At 51.6% G+C, this 23,907-nt stretch overlaps 1 protein-coding gene across 1 annotated transcript; it reads right to left on the bottom strand.

Annotated features, from left to right (window-relative positions):
* Positions 1–13,248: 13,248 nt before the first annotated feature.
* On the bottom strand, positions 13,249–16,503 carry PTMS (parathymosin). Its single transcript, XM_066569798.1, has 5 exons — positions 15,944–16,503; positions 15,075–15,146; positions 14,289–14,370; positions 14,076–14,140; positions 13,249–13,415 (listed from the first exon to the last, which is right to left on the bottom strand). The coding sequence occupies exons 1-5, from the start codon at positions 15,989–15,991 to the stop codon at positions 13,365–13,367; spliced, it is 318 nt and encodes a 105-aa protein (XP_066425895.1). The 5' UTR covers positions 15,992–16,503; the 3' UTR covers positions 13,249–13,364.
* Positions 16,504–23,907: the final 7,404 nt, after the last annotated feature.

The raw sequence follows: 23,907 nt of genomic DNA, 5'->3' as shown, positions 1-23,907 counted from the left end.
TTCCTCCATCTTGCCCCCTGAACCTCCATTCTAAGAACCCCCAAAAATCTATTTTTCACCCCGTGACAAACTAATTATTATTCTACTTATACTTTCATGGCTTGCAGATCTTCATATAAGGTTGGTAATTTGCTCCATGGGTCATAATCAAAGTCACAGGCATTTTGGTCTCTGTGCCAGGGTCTCTGAGCCCCCTGGCAGGGGTCCTGGCTATCCAGGACAGCCAGAGGGATGTCCTGAATTCCACCGAGCAGACACCTTGTGCACAACCTTAATACATGGCTTTTCTTGTCTGTCTTGGCATGTCTCACAGGTGCAAACCACCCTGACCAAGAAAAATAGGAGTAGAAAACACTGTTCTGCAGTATCATCGAGTTAGTGTCGCTGAAGGAATTTTTGGTTGTGTTTCCAGATTGCTGTGGTACCATATTTTCCTCTGAGACATTTCACCTTCTCCTTTTGGTTCTTGCAGCATCAAGTGTGAAGCTGGTCACAATCTTCTGCTTTATGCTGACTTTGTGAGGTGCTGCAGAATTTATTTGCACGCTATAGCTGATCTAAGGAGCCACGCCGTGGCTTGTAGCCTGGGTTATCAGCTGGCCTGGGTGTTCCTGAGATAGAGCACCCTGCAGAAGGAGCTTGTGTAAAACATCCTGACTGCTGTTTGCCCAGTGCAAAAGCAAACACAGCAAGCAAAAACAAGTTACTTACTAATAAGAGATAACTAATAACTCCATGGCAAGGGACTGTAAACAGAAAGCAGCCACACCTGGGGAAACAGAAGGGAAAGTCTGGCAGGGACGTGGTGTGAGCAAGAGCTGCCGGGCAGGTTGGTACTCAACAGGCGCCTGCACAGGCAGCAGGGTTCCAGGGATCAGGCTGGGATTAACTGCAAGACTTCTGGCACTGCCTGGGAAGCTTAGGGGGCCAAAAGACATCTGAGGTCAGCTGCAGAGGGGAAGGAGTGGAGCTGCCCCTCTCTGGGCACTCGGGACAGATGCAGTGGTCCCCAAGCCACCACCCTGCTGCAGCGGGGCCAGGCAGCAGGACACTGAAACAGAAAGAGTCAGTGCCCACATCTTTGCAGTGCCCATGTCTTTGCAGGCTTTGTGTGAAATGCAGAGTGTGGAAACACATCAAAATAGCACCCCTGGGGTAGACAGGCACTGAAATAGCACCCCTGGGGTAGAGGGATGCAAGCCACTCTATCCACACAGAGTGCCACGGTGGTTTCCACCCCGGCACCAACCCGAGATGCGTTCTGTGTATGAAATTAACTTGAGGGTGGGCACAAACTTCCTTTTTTGAGGGAGGAAGTGGCTGCTCCAGTCTTTTTTCTGTCCCTCTGTGATGCCTGGAAGCAGTAAATTATTCCCCTAGGGGTGGGATATACCACATGTCAGAGGGATCCACTCATCCAGGGTGAGGGTGGCAAAAAGGAGTGAGGAGAAGAGGATTGGAAAGGAGAAAGTTCACATCACTCAGCAGATCTGGGTGAAACCAAAATGTGCCCCTGCAAAGTTTTTGGAATAGGAAGAGTGACTGGGTGCCTGACTGGGAGGCTTTTCTGAAAAGGGTTTTTTTCAGCTTTTTAGAGGGTTTGCTGGATGGGCAGTGCCTGAGCCACCACAGGTCTCTGCTGTGGTGCTGAAGAGAGTCTAGCAGTGGCCTGCTTCCCAGAATCCCACAGGAACACCTTTAGGAAAGCATAGCTTTATGGGGTTTTTGGACAAATCTGCAGCCTCTTTCTGCAGTGCTATAGGGCAAGCACCCTTTGTATGACAATCCTCAGTAGACAGCTGAATATCCCACAGAAACCTGAATTAGAAAGTCAGGAACAGCACTGGGAGGTCCTGGCTGAAGCCGTGGGCTGCATTTCTGCTACAAAATAAAAACAACTGGTGATTTAATTACTGAAGAGAATCTGCAGCACTCATAGGCAAGTTTGGCAGCTGGCAACTTGTATCTGGCCAGCATTCGTTGTGGAGAAGTGTGAAACTATTCTCTTTCAAAAGACCCCTCCTGCAGGAAAGATGGGATGCTGCAGGATCCCCTTCAGTTGTCCAAAATTACCTGTGGAGATGGTGATGGCTCATCAGTACCTTGGCCAGTATCTAGTTAAGTGATGTCTTTGATGCCACAGCCCCTGTGTATTGCAACACAGAGGGTGAGGTGGATTAACTACAAAAATCCATGCAGCAGGCTGGGTTACATTTTGACTCATCTGTCATTGCAGCATCCATGCTTTTAATGCAATGGAAAAACATGCAATAGCCTCCCAAACATCCCAGGGCTGCAGTGGGTTTTCTCAAGGGCAAAGAGGTACCCAGGAGCTCAACATGTGGTGGCAAGGTGGTGTCAGGACAGGCTCTGAAGCTGATGCTGGACAGGCAGTGAAACCAGAGCACCCAGATTCCCCCAACAGACTGCAAAACATCCCCTTAGGTGTGGCTTCTTTGCCTTTCAGTCTCTTCACAGTTTTGCAGGGAGACTGTACAACTGCTTTTCCTGGAGATTTTTTGGCCTGTGGGGCCTCCAGAACAGATGTGGCTTGTGTCTGCTGGCCCTAAGACCCAGCAGCAGATCTGGGGGAACAATAAATTTCTCCTGAAGCCAAGAGAGAAAGTTTGATCCACAAATTTCAGGCTCATATCCCCACTGCTGCTGTTTCTCTCAATTGAGAGTATAGAATTCCCTCAGAGAAAAATCACCACAAAAGGATGTGCCTTCTGCTCCTGGGGCTCAGATCCTTTCTGTGCCCTGCTCTGGGCAGTACCATGGGTCTCTCCAACACAGAAGAGGCACCTTGGTCATGTCTCAGATGCTGCTGCTCAGGGCACAGAGGGGTCTGGCTCTGGGCTTAGCTGCATGTGTGTCCTGAGGAGCTGTGAAAAGTAGATGTGATCCATGTGCTGTGTTTTCATGGTGCATGGTGCACTGCATCTCTGGAAGCTGCAGGCAAACTTTCATAAATAGTGAATATGTTGTTTCTTTCTTAGTGGGAAAGCTAGATATGGAAAGTGTAGGGTAACTAAAGGAGCATGTGATGCTATGAGAAATCATTTGCAGAAGAGTACAGCCACAGGGAAGGTTGCTGTGGGTGATGGCACAGCAAGGAAGAGCACAGCAGTGCTCCAGAATAGTTCTGAAGAGAACAAAGTCTCTGATTTGGTGATCCCCAGCAATTTGGCTCTGAACAAAAAATTGCTAGGGAAGGAGATGGTGCATTTTTAAACTCAAAGGGCTCGTTGCAAATCAAAATGGATTTATTCCTTTATAGTTTAGTTTTCAGCTGGATCAATTCTCTGCTGCTCATCAGTGTTGACAAAAGAGAGGCAGCAGGAGAGATGAAAGGGAGGATGGGATTGCCCCTCTCTGCAGCACCACACATTTGTGCTGGGTTAACAGGATGGTGTGCCAGACTGCAATTCAGAGGCTGCTGGCAGCTGAGCTGTTCTTTCAATTTCCTCTCCACTTGGCACCTCATGGCAGGTAGCACCCTGTATACTTCTGTAGGATATCTCCTACTGCCCCACTAAGAAAAAGGCCCACAAACCCAAACAAACCCTCCTGTTTGTTAGCCACAGCATCACAGGGAGATTAGGGAAGGCACCTCTGGGTCCCCACTCCACCCCTCTGCTCCCAGCAGGGCAATTCTCAGACTAGACTGGGTTGCTCAGGGCCTGGCCCAGGTGAATCCTGAACACCTCCAATTGTGGATAATCACTGCTTGCTGAGCTCTTGCCTGTAGCACTGCCAAGAGACCTGGCTGGCTCTGAGTACCCCTGAATGCTGGGAGAGGACTGGCACTAATAGGACAGGCTTTCCTGGTGTAGGGGCTGGCCCTTACTCACCCTCAGAGGAGGCTGGGACCAAAGAGTTGGAACTATGAATGCACTTGAAAATTCCCAGGCAGGGGTAGGGTCTCCTGTGTCACTATGAGAGATCTGGGTTCCCAAAATGGAGAGCAAAGTGAATATTAGAAAGTTGGTCACTGGGGTGCAACTGAGGAGTAAACACGGGTTTAAGCTTGACCTTTTTTTTTTTCTTTGGTGCCATTTATAATTTTTCCTGGTTCTAAGAAGTTTCTGTTTGCAGACATAAGATCCCATTCTCTAGGAGAAGAACACTCTGAGCAGCATTCTCTCCCCTGTGACAGGTTTCTCTGCCAGGTTTTCCTCTGAAAGCCCCAAAAGACCCAAGGACTCTCTTTAGCTGCACAGCGTGTGAGAGAGTAGAAGATAAAACAGCTAATGCTTTTGTGGCCTGTGTAAATACTTCAGACCCTTTGCTGAGGAGATGAAAGTGTCCTGGAAATTCAGACTACGTGAGCTTCCAGTGCTAGGCTGCACAGGATTTGTTCAACATCCAAATGCCCATGGATGTCTTATACTGCCAAGACATGGTGAGGAGGCTTCACAGCCCTGCAGGTGAGACTGTCTCTGCTGGCAGGGTGCATCTATTTGGCAAGGTTCAGGGGAAGCCACTGCCTCCTAAGACCCCTGGTAAAGTCACACTTAGAATTCAAACATAAGGTTCTGTGTTGAGGAACAAAGTATGTGGATCACACTTCCAGAAGAGAATACAGAATCCTGGGAAGACAAGACTCCAGGGAGGGAGATGGATGATAACATGCTGTATAAAATGGGATCTCAGAGAGTGAACAGATTGTGTTACCTCTGTTTACAGCACAAGTTACTGGAATGTGTCCATATTTCGAAAAAGGATGTGGAGAAATGGAAAAGGATTTAGAAGATTGGTACAAAAAAAAAATCTCACTTGAGAGCCTGGGGATCTTGCTTTGAAACGAATGAACTTGAGGTGTTTGGTTTCTTCTGCCTAATCTGAAGAAAACAGTGGTGAGCTCAGGCAGCAACTTTACTGCAAACAAAACAAAATTAATGTTATGTGTCACAAAGACTGTATAATTCTTGTTAGATAATGATGTGGAGGCCAGGAGTACAAATGAGTTCAAATACAGATTGGGTTATTTGTGGAGGATCAGTTCCTCTCTGGCTTTCAAATATGCTGACCTGGTATGAGTGGTAGCTGAAGATGTCCCTGACTCTTGCACAATCCATCTTTGATATTTTTTTCCCATGAGCAGAAGATGTGAGCAAGAGGCAGGCTCTCCACTCCAGCAGAGGAACACACAGATGACCAGAAGCTCTAAATTGAACCCCAAAATCTGCCTGGAAAGGAAGTCCAGGAGGTGAGGAGGTTTCTCACAGAAAGAGACTAACATGGGAAGAACTCTTGTCGTGGCCTCTTCACCACCTGCAGATGGTGAAGCACCATGTTAACATGAAACATGGTCAGTGGCATCCCCTTGCTCAGCTCCAGGATATGGGACTCTGCAGGATTAAGGAAATTGAGCCAGACAATCGCCACCATCAGAATAAATCACTATCTACTCAGATTTCTCCAGGATTTTCCCTTACTCACAGCCCTGACTGGAAGGGCTCCCAAAGAGTTGGTGTGTGCCCTTTTCAAGACTCAGAAGTAAAAGCCAGTTTGTCTTGCTCTGCAAGAAAACTCCAGTGGAGGGAAACTGTGGATGAGCATGACTGCTGAGCTGAGGCACACAAGGCACAGGGAAAAGGAAGGAAAAAGCTCCTGGACTCAGATGAAGTGAGGTGGTGGTGGCATGTGGGTGTGGGGACTTTCCTCTGAGTTTGGCAGGGACTGCCTGTTTTTTCCCTAGCTACAGGTGCTCAGAGGGCTCATTTGTTCCAGCCCTGAAGGAGATACAGGGGTTTCTATGTTTTCTTTTTTTTTTTTTTTTCAATTGCTATAATTTTCTTCTGTATGTTGCTTATTAAGTCAAAATAAAAGTCACTCTGAAGGACTGCTAACCCCAAGGGCTCTGTGTGTCCCCTGTCTGAACTGTAAAACTAGATCAGCTTGTGCAGAGGAGGAAATACAGGCAAAATGGTCCAGTCATGAGCCAAGGTAAAGTTTAGAAGCCTTAATAATGGAAAAGGAGGCTACAGTCATACTGGCACAAGTGTAGTTATTCAAAAGGGGAAAAAAATTAAACCAAGCCAAGAGCAACAGCATTTCCTGGTCTGTGAAAAACAAATTTTTGGGGTAAATATAAAAAAAACCAGGAGTCCTCAAAGTGAAGTGGCATATTCATTCAAGGGTCAGAAGATGATCTGGAAACCTTCCCAGGTTCTTGAGGGTGGGATTCCACCTTACAGGTGTTTTCATGAGGAAACAGATCCAAGAGATGCTCTTCCAAGCTTGCCTTCCTGTCTCAGTGCCACAGGGAATGACAGCCCCTGGCTACATATTCACTGCTCCTGGCACAATGTCTGATAATATGGTCCTTCACGGGGTTCTAGGACAGACCAATGAAAAATTTGGTTTAAAAGGAGGAGGAGGAAAAAAATGTGAGTAACTAGAATAGGGAATAACTAAAATTACTCCCATGGCATATTCCTACAGATTGGGCACAGCTGAGTGGATGATAAACTGTGCTGGGGGTGGAAAGGACAGAGAACTTTAAAAATTCTATTGCTGCCATGTAGAACTGAAGCTGTGGACAGTGAGAAAACCAGGCCCTACCTCCTAAGGGTGGGACAGTCAAATCCAATGCTCTACCCTGGGGATCCAATAAGGGAAGGAGCACTTCTGGGAAAGGGTCCAAAATCCATATGTGCCTTTCTAGTGGAGGTCCCTTGGGCTTGCCTTGGACTGTCTATAGGCAAAGGACTGTGCCTTCTGGAGCCAGAGGGACACCTGTGTGCCTTCAAACCCTCCTGGGGACAGCAGCCAGGACCAGTCTGACCGTGAGTGACCACACAGGGACCTCTCAGCTCTCCAGCTTCACCACTGCTGAGTGAGCAGAGCCATTCCAGCTCCAGCCCGCCCTGTGCCGGCATTTTGGGTACAGGGACACGGGGACGAAGCCTGCTCCGGTCGTGCACTCAGGGACACGCCGGGCTGGGTGCCACCAGGGGGCCCTTGGCAGGAGGGAAAGCTGCGCTGCAAGGGCTCCAGCCGTGCCTCTCCTGGGATAAATCTGTCCCAGAGGAGCAAGAAAAGCAACATGAGGTGAGCCCTCCACGCTGAGAGGTCTGAGCCGTGTTTGGGTGCGCTGCTTGCTCTCCCAGGGTGCTGCTCTGCTTCAGCACACACAGAGGGTTTGGGAAAAGAGATTGGGGCTCAGCCTTTGTGCCCCGAGTTCAGGCAGAAGGACTTGGTCCTGCTGGAGGTCACCCCGGAGCCCTCAGGGATAAGAACATGTGCAGCACTAAGTGTTGTGCTGTGCAGCAGCTGGGACACCACAGGTGTCACCTCTCTGTCCCAACCCCATTGCTCCCCGTCCTCCTTCCTGTCTGCAGCCTGGGATCCCATCTGTGGGCTTTTCACACTTGGAAGGAAAAGCATAAACAGCCCTGGGGGATACTGGGAACACCCAGAGGGATCCTGCCACAGATTTGAGATTTGATCTGGAGTCAGGATTTGATCTGTAAGCCCTTTAAAGCATAGAGAAACTGAGGCAGAAGAGGATCCTCTCCCAAAACGAGGAACTAAAGTCCACATGGCACACCATTAGCAATGCCACACCAGAATGCTTATTTCCAAAGCTATGGAAAGGGATTCACAGACCCTGAAGCAGTCTGTATTTTCTTTAGTTATGAGCAAAACCTCCTGACTCATTTGAATTACAAGGCTGGCTTTTCCAAACATCCCCACTGAATCTTCTGTGAAATTTACCTTGTGAAGAAACATCAAATTCCCAGCTCAAATCTGGATCCATATTTACCATGCTGCTGTCCTGGAAGCTCAGGAGGTTTGTTGGAGCCATATTCAACAGCTTCAGCTCTTTTCAAAACTGGATCTGACACAGGAAAATATTTATAAGTACCAAGAAACTTCTCAAAAGAAAACAGCAACCTGGTATAAGTTTTCTGGTGTGCTGATGGACAAGCCTACCTGGGGTCATGCTGGGCCTGTGCTGGGAAGTGCTGTCCAGCAAAGACCTTTTTGTGCTGCCCAAGGATGCTTCAGGCAAGGAGCTTTGAAAGTTTGCATTACAAATTGTGCAGCCTAGTAAATGCATCCTAAAATGATGCATGAACTGTTATAAGACCAGGGAAAGTCTAAGCCATGACCCTACCTCAGCTGCCAGCGAGGTATTGGCAGACGCAGGTAATCACAGGGCTCTGGAAACCAGCTAGTTTTGCTTAATCTTGCACCTTTTACTGGTTGCAGGATCTTCTGTCGTGGATGCAGGGAGCCCTGGTAACATTTTGTACTTAGGGACAAGATCCTTCACTGCAGGACATGTAGCAAACACCCTGCTGACATGACCCCACTGCGTGGCTGAAGGGACTGAACTGAGAATAAAGCACCTTGTACCCAGACAGGACACTGAAGAGGCTGACCTGGATGCTTTGAGATGCAGAGTTTAAGATACTTGGTAGAGAATGGGAGCAATAAATATGTCATTTCAAAAAGCACCAGAGGTGTATAGAATGTGCAGCTCCTCCAGCCCCCTGGTGACAAGCAGCATCAGTCAGATGTCACCCACAGCACACACAGGAGTTGTGTGCTCTTCTGAGACAGGAAAGCACCTTCTGTGTCTGATAGGATATATCACCCTCAAAAGCAAAGCTGTGCTTGGTGGCACCACGCTGGCTGGGCCCATGTTGTGTGGCTGAGATCCTTGAACACTTAGAAACCTTAGGTTTCTCCTCACCCCTGTGACTTGTCCAGGCTTTGCTAAAACCATAAAAGCTCACCAGGAAATAGTACTGGGTTTGCATGGCAAGGTTTTAGTCATGGAGGGGCTCCATGGGGTGGTTTCTGTGAGAAATTGCGTGTGATGAACTGGCTGCAAATCCCTGCACTGCTGGAGGGGAGGAGATGGAGAAAACTGGGAGTGAAACTGAGCCCAGGAAGAAAGGAGGGGTGAGAGGAAGATGTTTTAAGATTTGGCTTTATTTTCTCATCATCTTGTTCTGATCTGATTATTAATGAATTAAATTAAATTTTCCCCAAGTCAGGCCTGGTTTGCCTGTGACAGTAATTGGTGAATGATCTCCACCTATCCTTATCTTGACCCATGGACCATCCTTGATGCGAGCCTTTACTGTATCTTCTATCCCCCATCCTGTTGAGGAGGGGAGCATTAGAGCAGCTTTGGTGGACTTCTGGGGTCCAGCTGGGGTCAGCTCAGCACATAAGGAAACCCCAAATTCACCCACTGATGAGACATCTGCAATCTGTCCTGAGCCTGAGCCCACACATGCAAAGACAGACTCCTTCCCTGAGACAGCAGACTGGAGCAGCCACGAGCATGGCTGTCTTTGACTCTGTGTCTGAAATAAGGGAGAGAGGTGGGAGGGAAAAGTACACGGGCTTCCCAAGGATCTGGGAAGGCGAGTGCTTCCAGCTTCCCATATGGCATTTGGGACCTGGCAGAGCAATGTGTCCCCTAACCAGAGGGACTAAAGAACCCCTGATCCCAGGGGGAGAGGAGGAATGATTGGTCTTCACTGGTTTTTTAAAGCTAGTGCAACAAGGTGATTGTGGACTTTCCTGAAGCAAGAAGGGTTTTCCTCCCAGACCAGCAGTGCTGGAGGGCTCACTTTTTCCAGGTCTGAAGGAGGGTTCACGGCTCTGCGCGTGTGATGGTTTTGATTATTCCACTCTTGTATCATCTGTTGAGATAAAACTGGTGTGAAAGACAAAGAAGCTGGGCAGAGAGGATCATTTGCCTAAGGGGAAATGAGAAGGTGATAGCTATAAGATACAAAGAGCATTTATTTCTGGGCTCAGCACTTCAAAATATCTTCAGACTCAGCTCACATTTTCAATGGCAGGCCTCTATTTCTTCATGTATCACAGAAATTGGTAGGTGGAAAGGGACATCTCAAGATCCCCAACTCTCTTGGTCACATCAGAGCTGATTCCAGAGCTACAGCTGGTTTTATTCACCCAACAAGGCAGCATTGTTGGTCACCTGCAGCAGCCAGAGCTGTCCCCATAGGTTTGGCACCCCTTTCACAACCACAGCAGCCCTCAGGAGGTTTGCTCGTCACTCTGGTGGGCCCAGGTCCCACCTGTCCAGTGACCCCTGCCAAGGAGCAAGGGATTCACTCACTCATCCAAGCTAGGACAGGGACCCAGCTAAGACCTCCTCACAGGGGGCTCTACCTGCTCTCTGCACTGGTGCCAGCGTTTGCTTTTCCAGACCACACCAAAGGGCCATCAGAAGCAGAAATTGTCAGTCTAGAGGGAAGTTAGCAGAGCCTGCAAGAGCACGACAGCGACACCTCCACAATTCCCTCAAAGCAAGCAGACCTGGAGGAGGAGGAGGAGGAGGAAGAAGGAAATCTCCGGTGCTGCTTGGCTGGCAGGAGCAGATCTGCTGTGAGCTCGCAGCAGGTTCCATGGGAAGCAAGGAGGGGACAGCTGAGGGAGTTCTGCCCCCAGCTGATGAGGTTAACAGATGGCCACAGGAATTAAATGAAATGAGCGGAGAATTAGCACAGGGACGAGGAAGGCGAATAAGGCCCCGAAAAGGCTTCATAATTTCTGAGGAATCACTGGTGAACACAGGCTTTGTTCTTACCCTGCTGACACCAGCACCACACGACTGATCTCATTGTGGGAGAAGAATCAGGCTGAAAGATGGACAAACCCGCAGGCTCGGACACAAACCAAGCACACAGGCAGGCTGGAAATGAGGCACGGTGCAAAGCCCTGCATCCTCAACTCTTACTGGAAACCTGTGCCACTGTTTGCTGGGCTCACTCTGTCAGCCAAAATACTACTGGATTCAGCATGGATCTTTGCAGATCTACAGGAAAGGAACAAACTGTGTCATTTTCTACTGTGTTATCTGTAGCCCTCAGCTCAAGTCAGAGATGATGCCCTGCAGGTCACCAACATGAAAAAAAACCCAAAGCAGATATTTTTCTATGTCTGTATCTCTAGCTGTATCTTCTAACTATCCACAGACAATGACAAAGGTGTTCAATAAAAATGAGTTAGGCGGAAGAAACAGTAGAAACTGGGGAGCCAAGGGGCCCATAGAGACATGGAGAAGCTGCCTGGCAGCCCTTTGTCACTTCCCTCTGTCCTGCAGTATTTCCCTCAGAGGAAAGGAAGGGTGGCTGCTCACATTGCTAGTGCTGGCCTAACAATAAGCTGCTGCCCCACTTCCTTCTGGATGACTGCCTGGATAGAGCCAGTGGTACTGCTGTTGCCTCCATATAGGAAGCAGAGATGGAATTATGCTTCCATAACTTCTCATTAGCAAGCACATTTTTCACTACCCCCAGCCAGGCGCTGCACGGGTGGTGGGGAGGAAGTATGAAAACTCTAATCTGCCTGTGCAGAGATGCTATCACCTACTGATAATTCGGCTTCAGTACTGAGCAGTAAAAGCTGGCTGCCAAGCAGAAAGTTTGGGGAAGTCCTGAGGACTTGCCCAAATCTGGAGCAGAGACTAGAATCTGTAATTTTTTTTAAATGAAAGAACGCTGGGCATACCAAATGGCACCAGCACGGCTCCGAGGTACGCAGGGGCTGGAGCAGCCCATGGATACCAGGCGGTGCGGGTCTCTCCCGGGCTGGAGCAGCCCACGGATCCCGGCGGGAGCAGGCAGGGGCGGTGCGGGTCACTCCCGGGCTGGAGCTGCTCTCGGACCGCCGCTCCCGGGGTAGGGAGCCCCCGCTGGCCGCGGCTCCAGGGCCGGCAGCTCCACCGGGAGCGGGCTGCGGGATGCAGGGTGACCCCACGGGCAGTGGGGCTTGGCAGCAGCTCTGCCCCTCTGCCCAGCCCCGCACCGGGAGAGAATGCCGCGGATGCTCTGCCGCTCTGGAGACGAGCGAGTGTTGTCGCTCCCAGAGGCGACCCGCCGCCGCAGCCGGAGCAGCACAAAGCCGCTGACGCCGACACAAAAGTTGGGATTATTTACAGCTCCCGGTGGCTCCTTGCGCGGCTGCCAAAGCGCGGGTTCAAAGAGAAGAAACACGAACGGCAGCTTTAAAGGTCTGCTCAGATAAAAAGACAAACGTTTGACAGCTCTCCCCAAGGCAGGCGGTGGGACAAAAGCGAAGCTGCCGCCTCTCGGAGCGCTGCCGGCCGCTGCGGCTGGAGCCGGGTGAGTCACGCCTGGAGGCCGCCAGGGCAGGGGCCACGGGCAGCAGGGCCGGCCTGCAGCCAGCAGCCACAGCTCGCTTCCCTTCCCAAACCCCTTCTGCCCAGCAGCACTTTCAAGAGACTCAGGACAGCCCCGGAACCTCGTCCTGCGTTTGTGCCGTGCCCTCGCTGTGGCCCCAACAAGGGGCCCCTAAACACCCAACACACGCCCCTTGATCACCCTCCGGCTCCCCTCTCCACCCACTGCCGGGCTGGCCACCCCCTCTGCCCACAACTCCCACCGAGCCCTGCAGGATGTGAACGCGCAGCCGTGCACACCAGCGGTTTGAAACATTTTTAAACGCTTTTATTTACAGTGCTTGTTGAAAACAATATATATATTTATATCTATCATCCTCGTGATGTCTGTGCCATAGAAAACGCTGTGGCTATACTGCCTTTAATTTACAAAAAATGGTCACAAGAAAATTCTGAAGGGAAAAAATGGAAATCAAAGTTTGGTCCCCAATTGTGTCTCTCTTGATTTGTTTTAAAAAAGCCTCCAAATTAAAAAAATACACAGCTCAGATGAAATTCATATATAAAAGCAACCCTTATCTTCCGAAAAATTCACGAGGGCCAGCTTGCTGTCATGTAAACTTGGAAAAAAAAAAAAAGAAAAGCTTAAAATAAATCCTGTCTCCATGTGTTGCTTAATACAACCATTATTTGCTTGTAATATTCTTTGTCTCTCAGGGTTCAGCGGGAAAGCTGAAGGATGAGAAGAGGCCTAGGGCTGGGGAATGCACCATGAGATCTGTGCCCGCACCTCCTGGCTCAGGGAGGAGCTCTGGCAGCAGGGCCGGGGGGCGGGAGCTCTCAAGAATCTCACACCAGTGACAAAAACAGGCGGGCAGGTGACAAGGGGACAGGTGACAAGGGAACGGGAGGGGCTTTGCCACGTGAAGCGCCTGGCGAGGTTGTGTGCCCAGGAAACCATGAGATTCTTGAGGGAAGAGGAGCACTGGGAAGCAGGGTGCAGTGAAGGGATGCAGGGACAGGGATAATTCAGCTGGGAAATGATACCATGGACAGGCCAGGTCTTTGGGTGAGAAGGGAACTGCTGTCTTCCCCGTCTGAGAGCATTTCTAATCTTTCCTCATCTGAGATTGTGTGAAGCCAGAGGCTAACAGGCAGTGCAAGCACAGGCTGGAATGGAGGAAGAGAGATGGACGGAACAGGGGAGATGGGAGGGGAGGATTCAAGCTGAAGAGCCGTTTTCTGTCTTCTGTCTCTTTGGATCCACTTCATCCTGCATCAGCCAGAGAGAGGAAAAAGAAGGAGTTACCATCAAACAGTCAGCACCCCAAGGTACATAATTTCTCCACAGAATTGTTAACTGCTGCTCTTTCCTCCATATGGAAATCTCTGTTAGGCCCACCCCAAATCCACTCCCCTCTAAAGCACCCTGGAGTGCCTGACACAGCTGTTCTGTTGGCCGTGGTTAAGATGTGGACAGTTCCATCCAGAGGGACACCATGCCTATGCTGTTACTTCCAGGAGGTGTAAGAAGCCGAGGCTCACACCACTCCAGACAGACCTCAGGGTCTGCCCTTAATGTGGAAGATCAGACCCTTCAGTCACCGCACCCTTACAAGTCCACTTCCCGGCCTGAAGCCCAGAAGACACAGGTAGTTCAGAGGTCAATGCCAAGCGCAACCTCCAGCACCTCGACTCTCTCACCTTCTCAGCACCACAACTGCTTGTGGAAGGACCTGGATCCTACAAGGAGCATCCACCAATGATTTACAATCCCCTCACCACATCAGATTTGTTTACCCATCTGCTCCTGAAGCAGTGAGACCCAAAGCCTATCTGAGATTCTCAGCAGCAGCATCCACATGGATTTGATCAACAAACAGCAAGTAGCCCCTTTCCCTCTCCCCTCCATTATTCTCACACTACTGCTCACCTCCTCCTCCTCTGCAGATCGTTTCTCTGCGTGGCCATCCTGCTCCTGCCCATTCTCATCTGCTTCTAAGCACAAGCAAGAAAGGAAAATCAGGGTTAAACTGAAGCAGCATTTAAGGGAATGTAATCTCACAGTCAAGAGGGATCAGAGAGGGAATTTCCCTCCACAATCCTCTATTTCTCTGCAGCCTCCTATTCCTTCAATTTTCCCTACCTTCATCCTCATCACCACCTTCTTCTTCATCCACATCATCAGGATTCTCTTCATCATCCTCGTCAGCTCCATTCTCCTCATCCTGAATGAAACAAACCGGTCAGAGCAGAAACTGGTGCCAGGATGACATTTCCACGTGCTCTTTGCTACAAGCACAACAAGTTCCAGAGCTCCAGCCACTCCAGGTATGCATTTGAGTGCATTGTTGCTCTGACACCGTTATTCCCACCACCCTTGCTGTACACTCCTCCCAACCAGCCTTCCTTCACAAAGTCAATCCTTCCAGTCCATCCCCAACAACACGAAGCTCCTTGTCTTACAACCCGATGAGCTGCTGCCATCCCTCCCAACAACCACAGCATCCCTCTGATTACAGGCTAATGACTTAGCCGAGGCTCACGGTACATCTGCTTCCAGATCCCTCCTGACGTCCATCAATCTGTGCCTTTCCTCACTGCTCCTCCCCCCACCTTCTCCAACACATGCTCCTTGTGCACCTCAGGATACCCCAGTGGGCGCAGGACCACATCTCCCGTGCCACATTCTCCCACTTGTGCTCCATTCGCTTCTTTGACCTTTTTTCTCCCCTATGGGCTGTGCTGACTACACCAAGTCCTTCAAGGCCCATTCTCCACAATTATCCAAGAGCTCACTCTACCTCTTATGCTGGATCTCCCTTTGCCTGCTCTCTTTCTTCATCTCCCATATTCCCTTCCTATTTGCTACCCACAGCGAGCACAAAAACCTCCCCGACGTCACCAAATCCGTCCCTCAGAAGAGCCTCACCTCTACTATCTCCTTCTTCTTTTCTTTGTGGACTGCTTTCTCTTCGAGTTTTTCCTTCTTTTCTTTCCTTTCCTAGATATGAAACGAGGTGCGGGGGGGAAGGGGGGAGGGAAAACCAACAACATTCCGGCGGTCAGCGGCAATAAAAGAATAAAGGACGGGGATGCCTAGACAAAGAAGGCTCGGAGGAGAGGCGGCATAGCGGGCGAGGAGAAGACATATTAGGCGTTAAATCCGCCCGCCTGACAAAGGAAAACAGCACAGCGAACGCGCGTCACAGCTACTTTTAGCCCGCACACGCGTGTGGAAACCAGAAGCGGCACGGAAGAGTTTTAACGATTTATTACCATAAAAAAAAAAAAAAAAAAAAAAGGCAACCTTGCCCGTAGGATCGAGGCGTTTCCGGACCTCTCTCTCTCCATCTCTCCATTCCACCCCTCCCTCCTCCTTCCCCCGCCACCCGAGGGCCCGCGCTTTGCTTTGTGTCCACACAACTTTCCCCCTGCTCCGCCGTGACACCGCTTCCCGCCGCCCCCCCCCTTCCCTCCCGCCGACCCCGCTCCGATCGGAGCCGAGCGGAGCCGAACCCAGCGCGCGCTCGCGCCGCCCGGCCAATGGGGGGCGGGGGCGGGGCGGGGGGCGCGAGGGCCCTCGGGGCTCCCCCCCCCCGCCCCGCCCCCGCCCCCCATTGGCCGGGCGGCGCGCGCGAAAGGGGCCGCGCGCGCCCCCCGCCGCCCGGGCACCTCACGGAGCCCTCGCGCCCCCCCCCCCGCCGAGCCCGCTCCCTCCCCTCCCCTCCCCTCCCGCCGGGAGCGCCGCCGGTTGCGAGGGTGGGAAGAGGGGAGCGGGAGCGGAGGGAGGTGTCTCACCTTAGCGCTCAGCTCCGCCGGTGCCTCCTCAACGCGTTTTTCCGACATCCTGGCCCCCTGGTTGCGAAGGGAAGAGGCCGGTGGGAACTGTGCGAGGGAGGGAGGGCGAGAGCGAGAAGGGGTCAGCGACAAAGTCCCAGCGGTCCGCAGACGGCGGCAGGATCCCGCCCCGGGGGCCAAAGTACCAGGGTCTCCCGCGGTGGGGGGATCCGCCGGGGCAGGGGATTTATACAGCGCCGGTGACGAGGGAAGGAGGGACCTGGGGAGGGAGGAGAGAGGGACGGGAGGCGGAGGAGGGAGGGGAGAGGGACGGGCCGCTAGAACAATGTGCGCTCAGCTGCGGCCGCCCGGCAGCGGGGGCGCACCGCGGGTCCCCGCAAGGCGCCGCACGGCCCCGTCGAGGCCAGCCGAAAGCCCCGCTCCGCTCCGCGGTGCTGCGGCTCCGACGGGAAGTGTCCGGGGAGGGGAAGGGAGCCGAGCCCCCTGCCCGCAGCACGCCCGGGGAGCCGCCCGTACAGGCTGGCTAGCTCTCCAAGAGGAATCCGGGGGAGGCGAGAAGCGGCGCTGCGGGGCCGTGTGGGAGGGCAGCGCTGGCGACACGCGGCCTCCTGCCTGGAATTTTCCACTCCAGCTGCCCGCCCTTCCTCCGCTGGAAGCGCTCCCGGCGGCGGGGCTCCTCCCGCCCCTCCCCTTCTCCCCCCCCGCCTGCCCGCCCAGCGCCGGGCGCTTTTCCCGCGCTCTGCGCGCGGCGGAGGGAGTGGGCGGGGCCTCGGGCAGGGGTAGGTGGTGCTTCGCGGAGGGAGTGGGCGGGGCAGCCGGCGGCGGCGGGGGGGTGGATTAGCGATCGCATCCCCGCTCCCCATATAAGGAGGGGCTGGGGCCGGGACGCCTGATTGGGCCATTCAAATGAGCTGTCTGCCTGGCAACAGGTTTCCTATTGGCTGGGGCGGCGGGCAGTGGGGCGGGGGTGCGGGGCCCTTTGGCGCAGTGCGAGGCGGGAGGGGCCGCTGGCACGTGGGGCAGCGGTAGGCGCGCGAGGGCGCGGGAATTGTCCCGGTAGGCTCGGCTCCGCCGCGCCCGGCATCGACTTCCCGCTCCCGGGCACCGGCCGGGCAGTGCACGGCGGACTATGCTGACCCCTGCCGCCCGCCTCGGGCCCGGAATCCGGCAGACGTTCTGCCGGGGCCTCTCTCCGGGCTGGGAAGGATCATCTCCCGACTCCGGGTCTCTCTTTAGCCAAAGGTCCTTCCTGGGGAACCGCAGGTGGTGACTTGAAACTGCAGGGATTTGTTGCTAATGAAACAGATGTTCCTGTAGCCGCTCTTCAGGCCTTTGGTTATCAGCTTGAGCAGACTGGGATGACTAAATTCCCTTCACCTTTCCCAGAGGGTTTATATTGTCCCGCTCTTCGTCACAGACTCATACAAAAGAAAAAAGAAAATAAATCTGCACAGATTTGCAGGCCTACCTACATACAGAACTGAGCGTGTACAGATGTACGTGTGAAAAACGCCAATCACTTGTTTTTAAAAGTTTAATAGTAATAAAATGGTTATAAAAATAGCAATACAATTAGAGTAATAATAATTTGGACAACTTGAATTAGGACAATATGAGACAATAGAGACAAAGAGTTACGGACGTCCGGGTACTCCAGGTACCTTTTTCTGGGCAGCACGAGCCCGAGAAAGGACCCCCGTTAACAGAGGATTAACCTTTAAAAACAATAGCCTGTTGCATATTCATACATCTCATACATGATGCATAAATTCCATTCAAATACAGGGTTCTGTCTGGTCATGGTCAACTTCTTCCTCTGAATCCTAACAGTGCCTTCGAGGCGGGAAGAAGTTCGTTTCTTCTGATAAGAGGGCAATAAATTCTTTTTCTCCAAAAGATTTAGGTGTCCTGTGGCTGCTATCTCAGTGCGAGTCCTTTCTTTACAAAAAAAAGTATCTTACATAGCATAGTTTCTATTTTAACATTTTTTATAGCCTAAAACTATATTTAACCCACTACTTAAGAGAATTAATACAGCATTACTTTCTAACACAACACATATAATATTCATTTTAATATTTGCAAAAAGCCAATCATTAAATACGCATTTTTCACATACACATGTACGCAGTCATTCTCACAGGTGCAAGGCAAGGTTATTAACCCATCTGGTTGGAAAATGTATTGAGGTGCACAAGCCCTTCTTGTCCTCCAGATGCAAACTCAGCCTCTGTGCAAAGTCAGGATTTAGAGCTGATGCTCTTGAGTTTAATCGAATGTGTCTCAGTTAGAGCATTTAACAGCAAAAGCCATTGGTATTCCTGGAACACAGCGCACTGAGTACATATCTCCTGAAGAAAGTATGAAAGAGATTGGATAAATTGTGATCTGTGTGACAGGGAGGTAGAAGGTCCCCACCTTGCCATCTCGTCTCCTCCACAGCTACAGCTGCTTCTCTCATGATCTGACTAATTGACGTTCTTCCCGGCTACACACAGCACAGAGTGCCTGCCCCAAAAACAGTCCTGTAACTCTAGACACACACACATCTAGACTAGTACCGAAATAAACCAAATTATGAAAATGCATGAACTAATTTTTTTCCCCCTACTGTTTCACAAAACCCATCTGGCCAATTTCTCAGGTCTAGCTGCTATCAGCATTCCAGCCCTGGTTTGGCTCAAGTACCCCTCTTTCATCCTTCTCTTTTGCATGAAGAAAATCTTAATTTCTAGATATACACCTAAAAATAGGACCCCAAATAATCCAAATAATGGCCAGATGTTGTTCCTCTCTGCTTCTGTTTGTCACAAGGTGTGTGGTTCATTGCTCTGCTGTTTTCCTCACTGATCCAGGATTTTTTTTCCAGGATCCTTTTCCTTTACACACTCAACCACTGAACACACAAAATTGCATTGACACATATCCCTTGGCAAAGACATCTTCACATTAATGCACAAACAGGCCTTGACACAACATCCTAGAGGGGAGAAAGCAAAGGATTATGTTCAGAGATGTTCCCGTGCCCAAAGCTCCGTATTGACACAGACTGCGCACCCACGGATGCAAACAGACAAACACCTGTTTGTGCAAGGGGAGCTTGTTTCCAGCAACCTGTGGGATGGAGCTGTGGGGTCAGCACTGCAAGCTGGCATGGCAGCAGCGAGCTCTCCTTTCCTCCCCAGCACCTGCAGTCTGCAACCTCACATTGTCCCTTCCATGCTCCCCACCCCATCCCCTTTGCAATTTTTCCCTCACCCGCTGCTTCTTGGTATTTGTCTCCTACCTGTGTTCTTGGCAGCACTCTTCCCATGGCCCTCTCCCTGGCTTCTCTTTGTGACATCCTGTATCTTATGTACAAAATTCATCTCACATCCCCTCCTTTGTTTTTATCATGTCCCATTTTGCCCTGCATGGTTGTATCAACTATGCTTTTCCCCTTAAATCCAACGTGAAATTCTTCTTTGTGAAATTCTTGCCTGTTTCTGCATTCTGACTCTTCCTGCCCTTTGGATCCCGGTGGTGAGATTCCCTGGGCTTCTAGTGTGCAGCTGCTTCCCTCAAGCCCTGAGGGTATCCACTGACTGTCTCACCTAGCTCTTCCCTGTGACTCCTGCTCCTCCACCTGATCTGTGCCACTCTGCATTTCGCCTGCCAGATCGATCTGCAGCTTTCCTCTGCTCCTCTCTCCCATCTGTGCTCTCCCCTTTGTTGCAAACGCAAGTACACTCATTGTGCGCTCTGCAGATGCCAGTCCCTGCTCAGTGTGTTCTCTAGTCTTTGTCTGTAGTTGCTTTGCCAGCTCAGCAGAATATATTCCATCCTTTTCGGGGACTGAGATCCTTAGACAAAATGAGGGAGGTGCAGAAGTTACATGACAGATCATTGTGTGGAACAGACACTGTCCGTGTCTGCCTGCAGCGCAGACAACAAGGGGAATGTCATTTTCTCCGTCCAGTGTCACAATTTCGGTGCTGTACCCTGTTTGTGCTTGGTGTTTATGAGGGTGTGCGCATGTGTTTAGGTGCAGTACATACCTGTTTGGGTACGGAGGGGATACTTTCCCTCTGTTACATTCTCTTACTGCTGTGAGTGTGGAAAGCATGGTACTTTTCTACTGAGGCGTGCACTGAGCTCGCCAGCATGTGCCATCATACGTGAGCACGTGGCTGAGATGTGTTTGGGCTTTCATGCATGGTATCTATTCTTCTGCTCGCAGCAAATGCGGGGTGAATGCACCTAGAAGCAATTATTTATGCATTTTGGTCTATTACCTTGCTAGTCATGTCACTGTGTTCTGATGGGGGCAGACAGGATGGTGACTTTTGTGTTTATTTTGAAGGCTGAACTACCTAACTGCGAGCCATTTTCTGAGCAAAAGCAAAACACAATAACTGGGTATTTTAAGAATTATATTTACTGAGCTAACTTCTAAGTGGTTCCAAACCACTTCCAAACTGTTTGCTGAATAACAAAAGAGCAAAAGGATGTGAATTTGCATTAAATTTTCTCAGATTTACATAAATACAAAATATCTGTCCTTTCACTCACAGCAAAAGTAGCAAAATCTCAGTGTGCAGAGGGAATGTGTTTGAATGCATTTATGTATTTAACCCACGCTGTTCATCTTGCTGTACTGTGTCCATTAAAAATCCCGGTAGATAATCCGCTTTGTTCTTCTTTCACGATGCCCTATACCGAATTTAAGAGGAAATACCCAAGAATTCAACCACGGGCCAACTTTTCATTGGGAAATGGCTTCCTGAGAGGCAGCATATTTAAATAAGCCCTGCAGGAGGGCTGGGAAACAGGGTAGGTAGGTAACACAAGGAGAAGAAGCAAGAGGAGGAGAAGGGAATGACGAGGGGTGACACAGCCTGTCAGAAGACTAGAAAGAGGAGGGATGTTTTCAATCGTGATTTTTTGTGAGCCTCTCTTTGCTAACGCAGCACAGATGGAGGTCGTGGTTCTCGCTCACAGTGTGACAGACACACTCTTAACACGAGCAAAATATTCTGAAAGTAATCGCAAGCTGCAGCCACCACAAGCTGGCTGCAGCCTCCCAAATACGAATTTTCACATTTGAGGATCAAATCAGAGCTGTCCTTCACTCAGGGTGCCCTTCATTGAGGTCAGAGTTGGTTGTTGGGTGAGGATTACGTAAGAGGCACAGACGAAGGGAGCCAATGAGGAGGTGGCTGTGGGCAGCTCTGGCTCCTGCTAACGAGCATTTCTTTGTCTTCAGGCGGCCACGGGGCCCCCGCAGCTGTTTCTGCCTTCCCGGCCCAAATGCTGGGTCCGTGCCGGCAGCAGGTCCAAGGCTCGGTGTCTCACCCTGCCTTTATTTGCCTTCCCCTCTCGGGATGATGCTCGGTTCGCTTTCCGGGCCGGCCGTGCCGCCGGGGGGGCCGCGGGCGAGGCGGGGCGGGGGCAGCGGCGGCGTTCATCGCTTCCCGCTCTGCCCTTCGCTCGCCTCCTGCCCTTCCCCCGCCCCCAGCACAACCTGGGCAGCTCCAAGGGGAAGAAGAGAGGGAAAGGAAGCGGAGAGACATAATGGTTTTGATTCACGGTGAAAAGAGGAGCGGCCTGAATGGAGAGTGCGAGAGGAGCAAGATGGGAGCCTTGCTTCTCTTTCACATCCCAATGGCCATCCCCTTGGAGCACATCGGGCATAACGCGGTGAGTGCTGGGCAGAAACCTTTCCTAGGAACACTGCAGCCGCAGATCCTGCATTCCTCAGACCTTGTCCACATTCCACGAAAAGGTTGCCGTTCTAATTCCTCCTTCCAGGGTTTCGCGCAGCGTTTGCCACCAGCGTGACTCTCTGCAAGCAAGGCTCCCTCGAGGTTTGCTGAACTGGCAATGGCCCCGGAAATGCAGCCTTTGGTAAGGTGTCCATCACGGGTTAGGAGTGCCTGTAAGGCTGCAGAAATACCCAGGGAGAGGCACAGCCTCAGCCCCCAGTCTCACAAACCCAGCCCTTGGGTTGCACTTGCAGAGGAGCAGCATTAGGGACAGAAAAGGGATCTGCAGAGCAGTGTTTGTTCCAGACTCTTTTCTGTTCCTTTCCCCTCTATGTTTGAAGGCAGCAATGCTTGACTTATAATTTGGAAAAACTGAGAGAGCCCTACCATCTCTGGGACATTGCAGGAGTGGGAGGATCACTGGTATCCAGGGGACAGCAATTTATTTTATCCCAGATCTGGGGAAAAGAAGAAAGAAAGAAAAAAAAGAAAACTGAAAGAGATGTTTACATTCTGCCCTAGAAGATCTTTACCTCCCTTTGCATCCTGACACTGGAGGTCAACTCCACACTCCAATCAAACACCAAGAGCACCTCAGAGCAAAAGGAAAACACACACCAGACAGGAAAGGCTTTCCAGACTGGAGGTCTCTGAAGGATGGTTCAGGTTTGCAGAAGCAGCATCGGAGAGGTTGAGGCAGCGCCAACAAGGGCTTTGTGTGAACTTCAGCACTCACGGATGAGCTCTGAGCTGGTGACAGGAGCTGTTTCAGCAGCTCACTTGTGAACAACCTCCCTCCAAGAGGTTTGACCCTGCTTAACCCGTGCCCTGCCCATAGGACTTGTGTCCACCTCATGATCCTGCACCATTGTGCTGCCGACAGTTCCCCTATTGTGGATGTTTTGGTTTCAGCCTCTGCAGAATGCAATTACTGTGCACAGAAGGGACTTCTGAAGAGCCTTCTGCATGCACAAAGGCAGGGGCCCTCCCCTGAGAGGTTTCTTTCTCAATACCAAGCAGTTCTGAGACCTGCTGGAGCAAGAAGTGTTGCCAAGTCCTCTATGCATTCCACACGTGAACCATGCTACTGGGTCATTTTCCTCTGTCACACTCCAAAATCCAAGGACATGGCTCCTGCCACAACTCAGAAGCTCAATTTCTCAACCACTTCTTGCAACCTGCTATTTCCAGTCCTCTGGCACGGGTCCAGCCTGGCTCCTGCACACAGTGGGCCGGATGCAGGAGTCAACAGAAGCAGCACTGAGGAAGCATGCCCTGGGCTGGAGCTGGGATGAGTCACTGCTCCCTTCCCTGTAATCCAGTGGGGCTGAAGGCAGCCAGCATTCCCCAGACATGGTGACAGAGGTGTCATCCCCCTGCTTTCTGGGGATTCCCCACCACTGTTGTGGGTGCACACAAATACTTACTCTTTGCCTGTGATTCCCAGTGGCTGTCCAGGATCAGTGAAGACCCACAGCTGGCTCACAAAGTGTCCTGCCTGCTTCCGCCAGCAGAGCACTGCGTGCACTCGCTGTCCATGTGCTCAGCGCGGCCCAGCAGCTCTGTGGGTGCCTCCCTACATGCCCATGCCGTGCAGGAAGCCTGGATGATAAGTGCTGCCTCTGCAGCAGCCGGGCAACGCTGTGGACTCTGGCCGGGAACCAGCTGGCCACGAGCCACAGGGGTTACTACAGAATCACAGAATATTCTCAGTTGGAAGGGACCCATCAGGATCCTGGAGTCCAGCTCCTGGCCCTGCACAGGACAATTACCAAGGGTCACACCATGTGCCTGAGCGTGCTGTCCAAACACATCTTGAACTCTGTCAGGCTTGGTGCTGTGGCTACTTTCCTGGGGAGCCCGTTCCAGTGCCCAGCTACTCCCTGGGTGAAAACCTTTGCCTGATATCCAGCCTAGACCTCCCCTTACACAGCTTCAGGCCATTCCCACGGGTCCTGTCACTGGTCCGCCGAGAGAAGGGATCAGTGCCTGCCCCCGCGCTGCCCCTGCTGGGGAAGCTGTGCGAACGATGGGGCCTGCCCGGTACCTCTGTCACCACCCATTCCCATTCCCGTTCCCATTCCCATTCCCATTCCCATTCCCGGGCTGCCCGGCAGGAGCTGCGGCCCGGGGGCGCTGCCCGCGGGGGCCGCCAGGGGACGCTGTGCCGGCGGCCCCGCCCCGCCCGCGCCCTCCCCCGGGGTGGGCGCGCATGCGCGG

The sequence above is a fragment of the Molothrus aeneus genome, chromosome 2, assembly GCF_037042795.1.
Source record: "Molothrus aeneus isolate 106 chromosome 2, BPBGC_Maene_1.0, whole genome shotgun sequence".
Taxonomy (NCBI): domain Eukaryota; kingdom Metazoa; phylum Chordata; class Aves; order Passeriformes; family Icteridae; genus Molothrus; species Molothrus aeneus.
Note: the sequence above shows the minus strand (reverse complement) of the source record. Positions and strands in the feature narration are given on the sequence as shown.